Raw genomic sequence first — 16076 nt, 5'->3', positions numbered from 1 at the left:
TTGACCGGTTTGACCTCTGAACCTTGTTCCATCGATGTAGCCACAATGGAGCCGCACCAGTGGTTTTAACCACAGAGGACACACGGCTCTGTTGGTTACGGCTCATCCTGACCGCTTCTCAACTACTGGGATAATAACCTGATGTTTATGTCAGAAAAGTCTCCGATCACTTTCTGGAAAAGTGATTGTCTTTGGTCTTAGTTGACTTAAACCAGCTTTGTTTTGTTTTTTAAAAGGTTTGAAAGTTTGGAGATAAATGGTCCCAAATATGTTTAAAATATAAGATTGTTAGATGTGTACAATGATTTGTGTGGAAATTAAAAAGCTAATTAATAAACCAACCATCAAACCATAATAAACCATAATCAATATATGAAATTTAACACTGCAAGACAATTAAGATTATTGGGCTTATTGGTGAACTGACTTTTATTGAATTGCACTTAGATTCAGTTGTGGTTCCTAAAATGATCAACACTCTTTGATGCAAGATTTTGTGATGTACGTAATGTGTACAGCAAAGTCCTCCAACATTGTGTGGTCACCCACCGCTATTTCTTCACATGAATCCTGTTGAATCCTGTGTTTCCTTTTCTTCTTCACAACCAGGTGCTGGGTTTAGACTCATTGCTGTTGTGGCTCTATAAAGTCCATTGAGTTGTTGTAGGTGATATTGAGCAGTGCAAATGAACCTGACTTGCACCGCCAGCTGTCAAGACAAACACATCAATCATCAAAGGAGGACTAACTCTATTAACCCATTAATGACTAATGCCTGAATCAAAGCATATATCATTGAAAGTGAAGTTGTTCTGACTTCAGTGGCACCAAGGTTCCAAGGTACAGAGGTTCCTGTAATATTATGATAAATTTTGAAAATGTTCAATGCATTTGTGTTTAGCTCAGCTGAAGGTATGTGCCTAAAATATTGTCAGTGGATCATGTTAAAACCTTCATCTATTACGCTGAGCAAACTGTGTGCAAATCAAACATACCTTAAGTTTCTATTTATTCCTTTTTTCGTTTTTATTTCAGAGTAATTTACCAGCAAAATGATACATTGCAAACTTTTCATTGAAATAATTAAAGACACTTTGTATTTACAGGCCTATCAGGTAGAACCGCATATTTTACATTATTGATAAACTACTGTATGTTATTGTTTCACCCAAAATACAAGACCTCAGCTGAAACAATGTGAAATATGAGCATAGAGGGTTGAGGGTTGTGAAAAAGAAATTTATGGAACACAATCGTGAACAAAATAACTTAAAATAACACAAAGTAAATGTGTCTGTAACAATCTCACATTCATGTTTAATCATTATGACTTTCTCACGATTCTCACCAAACACAAAAAACATCTTCCCCGATTCTGTCGCTCTCTTTTTTTTAATCACAGTTTTTTGTTTGTTTGTTTTTTATTGTTTTTTTTTGTTTCTTTTGTTTTCTTTTCTTTTTTTTTTTTTTTTTACCATTTTTGTCTTTTATTGTATCCATCTGATTGAACTGACTGAACAAATGGATATCTTAAACTACACCATGATCTGCTGTTTTTATTTCATTTTGCCGTAGCACATGAAAAAGGTCTGGCTCCAGCTACTGCTGACTAAATCCAGTCTAAGCGCAGTGACAGATGTCGTGCAAATAGATGCCTGTGGTTCCTGGATTAACAGGCACCGATATCAACAGGGAGCGAGGAATCAAGGCCCCGTACTGCGAGAAACCCCAGCCATTTTAAATTCTCAGACAGACCTCTGGAGGAGCGAGGAAGCCTGTGGAGACGGGATCCTTCATTCATCCTGTAACTTCTAAGTACACGTTGTGCTAATGAACAGTGTGAGCTTTGCATGATATTAAACGTTTACTGCTGGAACAGTGATTCCCACACATTAATGATGGCAAATGGTGTTACTCTCACTGGTGACTTAAAACTATTGGTGTCGCTGTACTAGGCAGAACGGCGTTGATGGTTTTAGGTAAGAAAGGATTTGCCTGATGGATGTCTAGTTACAGAAACATCGCAAATAAATGCATTTCTGCCAGGTAATGTGTTCACTTGCAACTTTTGGGTTTTAGAAAAGGAAAATAAGCTCAAATGTGATGTTTTTTCTTTGTTTATGATGACACAAAAAAATGGCTCCTTAAACAGGTCATGTCAAAATTTGATGGAAAAAAATGGAATCTAGTGTCAACTGACTGCCCCATTTAAACAGAATATATATCCTCAATTTGTATACAAACTGTTAAATCGTTTTTATAATTTACAAATTATATAGGTAGTTGTTTATAGTCAAACCAACAATGAGCTGTCTTCATCCTTCCAAGTGTTACAGAGGCTGCTGCTATCATCAAAAAAACGACCATAGTATAGCACGACACTAGTGGCTTTAGTAGCTGTAATGGCAGCAAAGAAAGAAGTTAGGTGATGCAGGATCAAGGGTGTTGAAGTCCAAATATGAAGGAGGTTGGGGAGGATGTACATTACTCAAGGTAAAGCATCAACAGACAACCCTTAAACAAACTGTTTTCCTACTACTTATCATTCTGAAATAAAAACTGTAAACCTTACTTTTGCTGTGGTATTCCGTCCGCTACTGAGCTGGACCTTTTCAAGAAACTAGAAGGTAGAATTGAACAGGCGGAAAGCTCAAGTGTTAAAGTGTTAAAGACCAAACCAAACTGTGGCCGCACAACTAAGGTCCAGTGTACCTGTAGCTGATCTGCTGCAACGCTCACGGTGTTTAAGCATGAGGATTAGTTGTGCATTTTCAACAAATCATTTGCTGGCTGTTAATGATTTTGTGATGGCACTGGGTGCGTCAGGATTGGTCTAAAAAGACAGCTGAAGTATGAACTGCTGCTGAACCATTTGTCATGCCTGCAAATCAGGTTACAAAAACAGGACCAGAGTTGAGGCACCGCGGCGTCACTTTATCCTTCGTACACAGCGAGGTACCGATGCTAACAAGCACGTCGGCAGGCTCTGCGACTGCATGGAGAGGTGACCCTGCCATTTTCCTCTCAATTAATGGAGGAGATATTTCACTGGCACACAACAGAAGGGAGGGAAGGAGGGAGGGGGTGAGGTGAGGTGAGGTGTGGTGCGGTGCGGTGCGGCTTTATTGTGGGTGAAAATACCAGTGAGGGTCCATGGCATTCAAATTCACAGGGCTTAGCAGCCTGCGCGGTGGACAGAGGGGAGGCGTGAGGAAGACTCTCTAATATTCAGGGCTGGAATGGGAAACAAGGTCATCAGACCAGTTTGGCATAACAAGGATTCATCACACACATGCAGAATGAAAATAAGTCCATTCCAATTCAAGTCTTCCCCCTCTCCCCCTCGGTGACTTGAATGACAACTTCAGCTGGGATAGCAGAGGCCTTGCAGAGACTACGCGCCTTCTCACGACACTCTATGTTTAATAATGGCAACTGCTGGGACTCTGATTCACGAACCAACAACCAAATTAAAACAATTCCAGCGGCTGCTAAAAATATTCGACAGGGGAACAAAACCACGAAGCTGACATGGAACCCAGTCAAGCGAACTTTACCAAGAGTGGGTAATTTGAACTTCTGCTAGCCCTCCCTCCTCACACATACAACATACACCCACTTTGCTCCACATCTTGCTCGGAGACACGGAGACAAGATTTTTAGAAGTCTGGATGAGCATTTGGGAGCCTGTTAGTTCAGTCAAGCATCAAGTTGGCTGATGCCGATTTCCTTTAACACCCTGTGGTTGCCTGACTGTTTGCCACACAGTTTCACAGCAGAGCATGACAGACTTAACAACCCTGTGTCATCGATTAAATACTTCCTCTGTGAAGAAAAGGCAAGCGCCATGGATCAATTCTCATTCTCTTATTCTTCATATCTTACATTAAATCAAAAGAAAATCTCAAAGTGGAGTTACCTTCAAGGTTGAGTTGGACTAATTTAACTACTTATTTGTTTTTGCTTAATAGCTCTATATTCCAATAGTAATCACTGTTATGGAGTATTTGGTCAGTAAGTCATGTCTCTCCTCCCCCCTTCTCATGCAGTAAAAGAGAAAAGAAATGTTCTATCCCTGCACACTTTATCCAATCAGGACTGAGAACTCCATAAAGAGGCGGGATCCTCCTTTTAACCGGCGAGGGCAGAACAGGAAAGTTACCATTTCCAACGCTCCGGGTGACAGCTTATACTACCAAGGAAGGCCAAGAGATGAAAAGTGTTGAAGAAGACAGGGAGGCAAAGAGAGCTGCCATGAAAAACAAAAGAAAAGAGGGGGTGTGACGTAGAGAGGAGGGAGGGGACTTCTAAATGCTTAACAGACAGGGAGTCAGCTTGAACAGCAGCAGCTTCAATGTATACATTTAACAGAAAGGATTTATACAACTTTATTTTGATGTAGAAACAAACATGTCTCTAAGCAAAGCCTAGACATGGCTTGATTTATTCTCCTGCTGGGTACATCGGCTTTTATCTCATTATGTGACAGACTTGCCAGTCCATCGCTACAACACACTGTGCCTGTTGTTTGTTCCCCCTATGTTTCTCCCCTTTCTGTTCAATTGTGTTTCTTTTTTTAGGGCCTTTTTATTGTCGATCAGTCTGTTCATTATTTACAGGCCAAATGGATTCATAGTTTAGTCTGCAAAATTCTACAAATGTTTTATATTATCCAATTATCAGTCCAACGCCAAAGCCTCTTCATCTAGTCTCATAAATGAGCGAGAAAAGCAATTGTAATAGTTGTTGAGTAATTGGTGCAGTTCTTGTAATGCGGCTCGGTGCATTTTCAGTTTCATGCTGTCGAATATGTTGCTCTGTGTTGTATGTTGTCTGAATACTGACCAAAGAGTCCCGTTTGAGGGGTTTTGTATTATTAACCACTCAGGATGATAACAGTGTCACTCATGTTGGTTTTGCATTATGATCGAGAAATCTGTACCCGACACGAACCCTCTGAACGCAAAGGTGATCAGTGCAGGAACAGGAGTCATGTTAATTAACAGCAACACATTCAAAACAGTCTCACCTCTGTTTTCACACGCAACAGCTGCAACAGTCTGGCTTCAGCGAGAAGAACGGAAACAACTGTAGCAACAAATTCTTCTCTCTCATGCTCTAAATCTCTAAAAGTAGATCCACACATTGTCCCTGAGCAAATGGAGAGTAAACTAGACAGTCGGCACAAATAATGTTCACACTGATACATCACACAGCGTACTGTACTGGAATGATCTGACATTACCGTGTGCCTCGTCGCTGTTTTTGATATACATTTTTCTACAGAAATCCACATTAATCGCATGAATGCGTCGTATAGTGTGGCAACGTTTCGGAGCCATGACACACGTTTCACACAAACGTATTTACCACGTGACTCACATACAAGCTCGAGGGAGGTTACTGAGATACAGAAGAAGTCATTTAAATGGCAGTTGAGGAGGCTGATGACTATCAAAGTTGTACAGATTAAGTTAGCACCAGTCGTGTTGTTGTTACATGTTACACACAAATACAACACAGTAATACTCAGTCACACACATCACTTCATTTTAGCAAAGAACTTTGGAGACAAACACCTTTTTGCCTCAGAATAAAAGAAATGTTTCCGTTTTCAAAACACTACACAGTTTAAAACATCATGGGGAAGGCGAGGCTGGTCGCCACACGTTTTACTTGTATATAAATATATATAATTAATAGATTTTCTTACAATGGACGGCAGAAGCCTAAACAGTCAGAGAGGTCTGAAGTGGCTTTACTTTCCTCGAGTTTATTCTGTTCAAAAGACACAGCCAACCCCGAAGTGAATGTTTGCGAGAGAGGGATTATTTAGCGAGCAACTAAGCTAACAGTGACATTTTATAGTGCAGTTAAAATATTAATCTGCAGCTCTCCCTTCATATTCTAATGGTGATACCAGTTTTCAAACCCATATTGTGTAAAAGCACAGAGGAGCTGGATAATTTACATTTTGAATTTGCCCTCGCATCCTAATGTCGAGTGTCTTCAGGCCAGTCCACACCAAGAACGATAACAATGATCAATAACAAGCAATATAATGATGTCAGCATCCACAGTGATGAACGATACTGCTTTGTAAATAGTGGCACCAAGCACACTCTGCATGCTCAGAATATGTCGGCAGCTGACACTGTGATATGTGACCGAGTGACTTTACTCCCAGGAAACCTATTACCTTAAATGGACCAAGTAAAGTAGACATAATAATTTTGAGTTGTTAAAACTATTTAGCTCGTACAAGTTAAATGTAATAACCTGGTAAGTCTGGCGTGATCACCTTTGTGACTTTTTCAATGTAAAGTAACAAAGGTAAGTTTAAAATTTACAGTGAAAGACAAAATGTGGTTCAGAGGTCCGATCAACACAAGAGACTCTTTGGCAGTATGTCTCAAGGAAAATGTTTTTATTGATTATTCGCGACCTAATATCACATTATATACGTGTTTAAGAAGTTGTCTAACTAACCGAGACTGAGTTATTAGAGTGTAAATTAGCTTGAAGCTAACTGGTCTCTCTACCACTGTCTAAAAAGTGCATCCTAATTTTTTTTGTTATTATTATTATTATTAATTATAAACACTCCTCCTGCACCAATATTTTTGTAGAATAATGTCACCAGAATCAGGCTACCTGATTGGACTGTTTACTTAATTGGCTAAAATAAAGTGATCCCAGTGATATCATTCCCCACTGCTGATGTTTGTTTTGTGTCAAGTTTTGCTGTGGACTAGTTCTCAGTGTGGAAGGCCTGTTACTCTTGAAATGATTTAGCAGGTGACCCATGTTGTCAACATTTTAGAAACAAAATTGTTTTAACAGCAAATGACATCCAACCCCGTTCTCCCCTACCTGAAGGACATCATTCACAGTCTTTATCATACTGAATGTCAAGGATCAATTTTAAATCTTGATCTTTTATATCAGGCAAAGTCTTCAGTGAGTTAAGGACAGCATTTCTAACTGCGGGTGTAGACGTCACAGGCAAACACTGGGGGTTACATTTTAGAATTAAACTCTTCAAATGTTGCTACAAAATGACTGTAATCATTTTCAAGAGAAAAGTCAGTCATATCACAAAAAGGTGTTTTGATAGGATACTTCCTCCTCGGACTGGCACTTTTTCTGTCACAGAGGGACACAAGGAAAACCATTTTGAGCTCTGACCTTTCAACACCGCTGCTGTCTGAACAGCCTTGGGGAGGATTTGTCCTTTCTCATCAGCTCTAATACATCTAATGTGCTCCATCAGGCTTATTGTTCCGCACAGCAATAAACTCCTGACCTCATACTGGCGTCGTCCTCCTGTTCACTCCATCTTTCATTTCTTTCTGAAAACAGTTGTGGACTTGTAAAAACCCAGAGTCCCTGTCTGGGCTGTAGGGCCCTATAGTCCCACTTCCACCCTTCAGAGGGTCCCTACTGAGGGCGTACAGGGATATATCTCCCATCGGCAAACCCATCCCTAACCCTCCTCCTCCTCCTCCACCGCCTCCACTTCCTCCACCGATCTTCATCCCCACTGGGGAGGGCTCGCGGGAAGGGTCAGTCGACCTCGAGCTGGAGCGTGAGCGCCTTCGTCGGTAGCGGTAGCTTGGGATGCGAGAGTATGGCGAAGACGACGAGGTGGTTTTGATGAAGTCGCGACGGGCTCTGAAGCGCGTCTCTTTGTTTTTCTCTATGTATATGTTGACCGCCAGAACACCCACCGATTCGGCCACGATGAAGGAGAGCGCGCCAAAGTAAAAGGACCAGCCGTAGCTGTAATGGTTCTTCTTATCCTCGTCTTTCTTGTCACTGGGATCGCCGGCGTTGCTAGAGATGTAGACGATGATGCCGATGATGTTGCTCAGGCCTGAAGAGAGAAGAGATGAAAACAGAGATGAACAAAATGCATGTGAAATTGTGTAAAATGCCTAAAGATGAAAAGTGGTTGATAAAGCCCAAGGATTGCACTACATATGCACACAGTTAGCTCTAGTTGAATGCTCTTAACCACATTTGCATGGCGGCCATTTTACGCTGACCTCCTGCACAGGGTGGGCAGCTTCTATGCTGAGATGGTACCATGCTGCTTTTTTCTAGGTTGTAAATTGTACAAATGTAGGTAATCTGACCAAATGTTTTCATTTCACCACTTCCCAGTTGATCAGCGACTGAGAAGATGATGGATAGCAAAAATCTAGAGGGACTTTGGGCCATATTTCAAGGTATAACAACATATTTGATCAGCTGAACAGCTGACGTTAGCATTCACCCACTTCCTGGCTAACTTTACTGTTTGATAGTGTTACACTAAATAACAGGAAAATCTTGAATTCATTCCAAAATATCAACGTACACCTTGAACTCAGTTATTTAAGCCTGGAAGTGAGACACACTGGCGGGGGTAAGAGTCAGCGCTAGCTATGAAGTGGTTGAATGCTAATTTTAACGGGTGATCAAACATGTTGCTTTACCTTGAAATATGGACGTCCCTCCAAACTGTCGCTATCCATCGTCTTTTCAGTTGCTGATCAGTCGGGAAAAGGTGAAATCAGGACGATTTTTCAGATGTCCTTGTTTATGCGACAACTCATTTGCTAACGTTAGCATTTGCCCACTTCATAGCTAACATTACTGATAAAATTAAATCCAGTGACACAGTATTACGATATTTAAGCTTCCCACCCAGAGCCTAATGTCCAAGGAAAGTAGCTGCCGTGTGATTGTGGTGTGTCAGAAAGTGCCTTAAGTGTACTTCAAGCCCTTCATTTGCTGTGTTACATGAAAAAACAACAACGGAAAAGACACTTGCATTGTATCTTGTGTTGAAATACACAAAAAAAGAGCGAGACAACTTAAAGCAGACGCCAAAGGGAGTCTGTCTTCTGTCGCTGTGTGTGGGTTTGCACAAGATATATTTGTTGTCCTGCCAGTCCGTGTGTTGGTGTGCAGGGCGCCGTCAGTCTCGTCCTACCTGCAGCAACAAACAGGATGCCGGCGCTGAGCAGGATGTTGTTCTTGTTCCTATAGATGCGTCCTATCCCCACACACAGGCCACCCAACATCAACAGAATGGTGCTGAGAATGGGGAACAGGCTTGATGCTCGCACTATACCTGTTCATGTGAGATAGAGAGAGTGAGTTCTTCTTGACAATACTGAGGACGCAGATAGATGTTCCTCACAAAGGATCATAAAAATGTAGTTAATATGGCATTTCTGATTCCTTAAACACGGGGCTATGTTTAAGGATGTCAGTATTCTTTCATAACAAAAATATGGTGCATGGTGACTACAGTGATTGGACTTCCCACAGTGTTTGGACAGTTTTCACAGCGACAAAGCCTTAAGTCTACCTCGGTCAAACGTGAGATGCACTATTGAGCGGGTAAAGTCGTGTTTTAGCCCGGCCCTGTTACTCATCGGCACACAACACACTTCATCATCTCTGTAGTCCCAATTACCGTCATGACATCAGGCTTTTATGTGGGAGGGATTGAGATGTCACAACACATTAAGTACTCTTGTGACAGGTCCATCGCCAGGCGAAGAAAAAGGGAAGGATTAAGGGTTGAAGTGTTTTGAAGGCGGTCACAGCGACTTACGTAAGATGTATTCTGAGCTGTCCGTATCGTAGTCGTTATCCTCTGGAAAGTGATTGATCCGAAAACAGCTTCCTTTGTTGATACCTGCAGAGAAGCCAGAAGCAGCGTCAGCGATGGCGGTAAACAAGGCCGTGCACTGACAAGTATGACAGCACTTACAGGAAAACACTACGTCTTTATAACAGAGCTGGACATGAGAAGCTCCAATTAAGATAGAAGGGGAAAAAAAATAACTACAAGCCGACCATCCACAGAATGAAATCCAACATCTGTGACCCTGAGACTGACACACTATTTGAAAGCTGGAGCACGAAAACACCTAAACTAGTGCTGAACCGTCTCGTTTTCACCTGTAATCCTGTCGGAGACCGTTCGAGGACAGGCTGCTGTGGATCTGAGGTTCTTAAGTTCTCAAGCCCTCAGGCGCCTTCTATTCAGAGACCCAGCCTCTTCACTGAGAAAATCTTCCCTCCACTTTTAACAGAATAAAACATTGGAGCGTTATGAATATTGAAAGGTTAGACTTTGAATTACAGTCCAACGCCTGGTTTTGCTGCTGCGTCCCGTCCTTCCCGCCTCTGCTACTTGTGTTAGTTGTTTTGGAGCTTTGCCAGACACCTGTAAAATCCCATGCATACGTCTGAAAACAGAACCTGGACTCAACACAGCTCGAATTGGCTCGTTTTAAAGGGTAAAAATGTGACACCTGAGCTTTCAGTTAGTTTAGTTTGTATGTAAGCTTGCGTTGTTCCTTCGCTCTCTGTTGGTTCATCTGCTCCCGTCCTCTTGTCTCCTGCGCTCCTGTTCCCTGGTCCTCGTATGTTCACCGTGTTCCCGATTTGTTCCCCGTGGTTTTCAGATTTGTCATTTTTCCCATGGACTTGCCTTGGCCTGCCTTTTGTTACTTGCTTTTTGGATTTCGCATTGGACATCAGCTCAATAAAGCTCACTTTGTGTTTTCAGCCTGCCTGCCTCTGTGTGCTCTGCATTTGGTTCCTACTTTGAACTGTAACAGTGATTTCCGTGATTTGAATTATTGTGAATATTCTCACATTATTGACTTGATTTCCTGTCTGTGATGTAATAAAAACCTTTCTTTTAGTTTGTTTAGTGGCAGGATTTAAGAGATTTAAACATGTTTTGATGATTATCTGACTAACTAAGTAAATCACAATTATTTCAGTGGAGATATAACCCTGAGATGAACTTTTATTATCGTCCCATGTCTAATTATCTGACAGCCAGCAGCAGTGACGTGCCACAGAAACACGGCCACGCGTCAGTAAAGGTGAGGAAGGAGAGGAGTGCATTCTGGCAAAACTGTCTGTAAACATCGCAGAGCTATAAACACGTTTAACATTTTGCCTCCCAAATGTTTTGTGGGAAGAAAAAAATTGAATGCAACAAGTGTGTCAGTCTTCAGGGATACACACAGTGTAATAACGCTGAGTGTAACCGCTCCACAGGGAACCTTTAAAGCCACTGCACTGTAAATAACTCTCTGTGTGGGGCTCACTGTTGACATTCAACCTCAGCCAAATGTGATGTTGCAAATACTGGTGAGCGGCTTTCCGGTGACGCAGGGATTTTGGCGGGACGCTGTTTGCTGCAGGTTTGGCCAAAAATCATAACAGGTGTGAACGTAAGCTGATTAGCTACAACCGCTGGCTGATTCTCTTCATGCCTGAGTGGCTTTATCCGGCCTGGTTAGCGTAGCCGCTGGCTAAATGGCGTTTTTAAAATGTATTTATTCTTTTTGGTAGACAGCTCATTTAGATGAGTTACGACTTCTGTGGCGTAAATGTTTCATGAGCGAGGAAAAGCATTCACCACGCCTGTTAGGCCACGACGATACGCACAATGTGCTTTGGTAATGTAAACAAAGACAGCGGCCGTCTGCCCGGGGACACCTTTAACATGTTTCTTACTTAATATTGCGCCATGATTTCACTCCAGCCGGTCAGCGGCAAATTTCAATGACACATTTGTCAGCCACATTTTTATGGTTGACGTCTGAGACTGCTGGGAGAGCGAACGAAAGGAAAGAGCCGAGATAAAGTGATGAAACATCCTTTAACAGCACAGACAGACTGTCTTCACTGACTCCACTCTCTCAGCCTCACTCTTTCAGTCTCTTTCAACTCTCATCCTCTATTTTTACAACACTCCATTACCGCTATCATGTCTCAATTACCCTCTTCTCTCCCTTCTGTGCTCTCAAATGTTTTCCTCTTCAGCACCCTTTCAGATTAATTTTCGAATTTTTTTATGGATCAAGCACACACTTTGGATTGATACAGAAGTACAGTCTTGGGTGTTGGAGGGTTTCTTGCATGTATTTTCTATCTAAGTCCAGTGTTTTAAGTGTAATTGTGCATTTTTAGTTATTTATTTTTTTCTCCTAATTGTGTCAGTCAGAATGTCAAGGAAAAGCAGCGCGGGATAAAAGATGCACAGAAGAAAGTTTTATTTTGTGAGTAAAAAGAATAAATGAAGATGTCAAAGTAAAATAATTGATGTAATAAATAAACCACAGAAGGCCAGTGGAGTTAGTAATCAGAGGAATGACTGTGAGAAAGATGCAGAGAGAAAGAGAGGGAGCTCAATTGGGGAGGTATCTCCCCAGAGCCCATCTGTCTGAGAGACCGGAGCCCATCTTTTATTACTCAGCATAGCTTCACCATGGCAACCTCCCCCCCTCCGCAACCCAGAATCACATTTCTAGCTTCGCTTCTCAGAGGACGCCTTTGACATCTTACTAATGCATTCACCAGGCTATCACACACACACACACACACACACACACACACACACACTGGAACGCTGCACAGTGACACACGCTGACAAAGCCACAGAAACAAAAACAAAAATAAAAGCAGCCTTTCTGACATCGAGAAAATCAAAGTATCGCTTTGAGGAAAAAAACTTAGTGAGCCGGCGGATTTTGTCCATTTGAAAGAAGGACCAAATGTGCATTTGGAAACCCCATTCCTGTCTTTCGGTGCCACTCCAGCGTGTTCAGTGGCGATCAGGGGTGGCTGGATTAAGTGAGAGTTCTTGTTGTGTTTCAGTGTGACTGGCTGCAGAACAAGACCTCACTTTGTTTCCTTTAGAAGCTGATTTGCCGCCAGCGCTCGCCCTGAGTGAACCTCTCCCTTGTTTGTACACGACACAATGCTCACGCAGACGTCTGTTTGGCACACTGAGACAAACATTGTTTCTTCTACAAGGTTAGCCAACGTGTCCCCGGGGGGTTTGCCAATTATTTATGCCACTCATTTGGACCCAATATAACTCGTTAGGCTCCATCTTTGTTCTTTGTTCCTGGGAGAATTGTGACTGGAAAGTTAAATAGGTGGCTGATTAACGCTATCGCTCTTATTTAATGTTTAATCAGAAAATGCAAACAAGGTAAGAGGGAACTTAAAGAACAGCTTTGTTTTTTCACTTGAAGGGTGCACTGAGACAAACAGGGTGCGACTCAACTTCAGGGTGTGTATCCCCAAATTGGTCTGAAGTCACTTACCGTATCTTTAAAGGCGCCAGAGACAGATGTGTCACCAGAGGTCAGATTCAAATTGAGCATCGCAACGCGTGTCGATAATGCTTATGTGGTGTGTGTGTGAGGGAGAGAGAGGGTGTGTTACTTTTAGCTCCAGCTCTCTACTGTACCTAACACACATCCGATAATATGACCGGGGAGAGAGGAGACGGTGGAAAAAGACGACAGATGTTCAAGAACGGCGGCAGCTCCGTCTCACTGCTGCTGCTGATACTCTCAAGGGTTTAAAGCGAGAGAGAGAGAGAGAGAGAGAGAGAGAGAGAGAGAGAGAGAGAGAGAGAAAAGAGGGAGAGAGGGAAAGTGTCTTCTGATTAACTTTACAGGAAATCCATAAATAGGCACGCACTTTCTTATATGTAAACCCAGTGAGGGTGGTAACAGTGTGACAAGAGTGTGACTTCTCCATGCATCATTTGCATATGACACAAATCTCCTATGGCATCTCCTACAAGCTTCCTCTGGTGATCAGTGCGGAAATGGTGAATGTCACAAAAAAAAAGAAAACACGTGAGATTTTCTTGACAGTTTACTGTAATGTGTGATTAATCCTGTGAATCATCATTACGAAGATTTTTTTTTTTTTTTTTAAAGAGATGCTGGGTCTTTGCTCTCATCTGTTTGGCTGCAGAACATGAGCGATCATGTGATCAACAGTAGCACCTGTGTGCAGGTGTGGAAACCTTTAGTGGTGGCGTGCACAAAGAGAATCCTCTACAAGTCTGCAGCTGGCTGCTCTGCAGCTGAGGCTGTCTTGTGAATGTAAAGTTATGCATCCATTGAGTCTTGTATGCTTGTTTGGGTTGCTGGTTGAGAGGAAGGAGCTCTGTGGAGACTTCAGCACCGGCAGCAGAGGACAGCGCCACAAACATGAGAGGCTGATGGAAGACGCTCACCAATCAACTGATCGATCTCATGAACAGCGCGTACTGTGCGTTGTTATGGTCCTTACTGTTTATCAACAATGCAGAAAAAAACTCACTGATCTCACTGATTCCTTAAAGCAGTCGTGCGCAACGGTGTGCAAACGTGTCCAAAGGAAGCCCAGCCCAAAACTCTCTCCCTCTGTGTGTGTGTGTGTGTGTGTGTGTGTGTGTGTGTGTGTGTGAGAGAGAGCGAGAGAGAGAGAGAGAGAGAGAGAGAGAGAGAGAGAGAGAGCGGAGAGAAAATGATGATGACAGGATTTCATGAAGCAAGTCAGTCTCTTGCAGAGACGTTACTTCCGTGGCTGGAACTTGTTTCATCAGTCCAAGCAATTTTATGGCGGTAGTTGCCAGGCAACGATATCCGAGTTAATGAGATAATTAGGACGGATGCTTAAATTATTACTGCGCGAGGGACATTTGTTTCTTGTACCAAAATGTGAGACATAAAAAGCCCCCATTAGCTTTGTCTCGGTGTCATGATCCGAGTCCCCGTCCTGCCCGTGACAAACTGAATCTTTTACAAGGGAAACTAACGCAAACTGTGGCATTTACGCACGCACACCACCGCCTCTGCGCGCAACACGCAGCCTCTTCCCTCCAAAATTTCTCCCACAGTATCTTGCCTACGTAACTTTTTTTTTTTTTTTTTTTTTTTTATCAAACGCATTTAAAAGACTGATGATGATGTTACACCCCCTAAGATAATATCCCAGTTTTTTTCTGTCACGAATGGCCGTGCGCTTTTTCCCCCCCTCCACACACGGACGACGTTTCGGGTATTTTCGCTCCAAGTTCCAATTGTTTGAATCCAGCGTTATGTTACAGAACATGTTATGACTATGTGATCAGTCACACCGCGCGCAATGTCCCCTCCTCACCTCGAGAAGAACACAATCAAAAAGAGCTTGGAAACGAGCTCCCCCGTGCCACCGAGCACCTGGTGTGAACCACACCAAAAGTTTGTGAAATAACGGTGAATAACTCATCAGACTTTGTTTTACCTTCGATGCAGCAGATCCTCCACAGTCCGGAGTGCGTCAGGTCGCCTCTGACTTTCTTGGTCTGGATCTGGGTCTCGTCTGTGGAGACATTGGTGGTGTTGCAGATGTACGCGCGAGAGTAAAGCCAGTAGTCGGTGCCGATGGCGATGGTCATGAGGCTGAAGGCGGCGAAGGCCCCCACGATGGCCAGCAGAGTCTGAACCCCTCGGTCACACCATGCCATGGCGTCTCATAATGTGTGGCTCCCTCCACAGCAGCTTACGCACAGGGCGACGAGCGCGCGGTGCCCATGATCATGGTCAGAGGAAGCGCTCGCGGTTTTTCCCTCTCATCAAGCCCAAGTCTCGATCGGCACAATTAAGCCCTCTTCCTCCCGCACCTCAGTCGGAGTTCACTCCAAGTTCCCGAGTTTGACACGATCGCAGCCCTCGTTTAATTCCTTCGAGTTGACCGGACATGACTCCGATCCTGCTACAGGTGGAAACGAAAAGAAAAAGAAAACGAAAAAAAAAAAAAACACTATGAACGTAAACACTTTTATGATGAAATAAGATAAAGTTCATCGGTCGTACCCAGGATGCTGCTTTTTCCCCGTTTCCAACTCAATAATAAAGTGGAGGCTTTAACAAAGGATGCAGCATCGTTCACCCAGACCACACCTTCCACGGCTGCAGCCAAGCCAATGAGAAACGGCGGTGCGAACAGCTGCTGGAGGAGGAAAACATCACACCCTCACTGACATGCACAGTAATGCGAGACAGCAGGAGAATTACATGAGAACAAACGCGTTCAGTATTTGCAATTTGTCCTTCACATGCAATCAAAAGCTAAATAAAGCAGGTCTAGTCACCTGGGCACAGACACACACACACACACACACACACACACACACACACACACACACACACACACACACACAAGCGTGTCTGCCATTGAGAAAGTGCACTTTCAAGATGGTTTTTTTTTTTTTCCCTCCAAAA

General features: G+C 43.0%; 1 protein-coding gene across 1 annotated transcript; it reads right to left on the bottom strand.

The window, feature by feature from the left end:
- Positions 1-396: 396 nt before the first annotated feature.
- Positions 397-15644, bottom strand: LOC119027537 (voltage-dependent calcium channel gamma-4 subunit-like). Its single transcript, XM_037112862.1, has 4 exons — positions 15097-15644; positions 9611-9694; positions 8981-9121; positions 397-7876 (listed from the first exon to the last, which is right to left on the bottom strand). The coding sequence occupies exons 1-4, from the start codon at positions 15317-15319 to the stop codon at positions 7308-7310; spliced, it is 1017 nt and encodes a 338-aa protein (XP_036968757.1). The 5' UTR covers positions 15320-15644; the 3' UTR covers positions 397-7307.
- Between the last annotated feature and the right edge of the window lie 432 nt (positions 15645-16076).

Source organism: Acanthopagrus latus, chromosome 1 (assembly GCF_904848185.1).
Source record: "Acanthopagrus latus isolate v.2019 chromosome 1, fAcaLat1.1, whole genome shotgun sequence".
In the NCBI taxonomy this organism is placed as follows: domain Eukaryota; kingdom Metazoa; phylum Chordata; class Actinopteri; order Spariformes; family Sparidae; genus Acanthopagrus; species Acanthopagrus latus.
The sequence above is the reverse complement of the archived record's forward strand: the minus strand, read 5'-3'. Positions and strand labels throughout refer to the sequence as shown.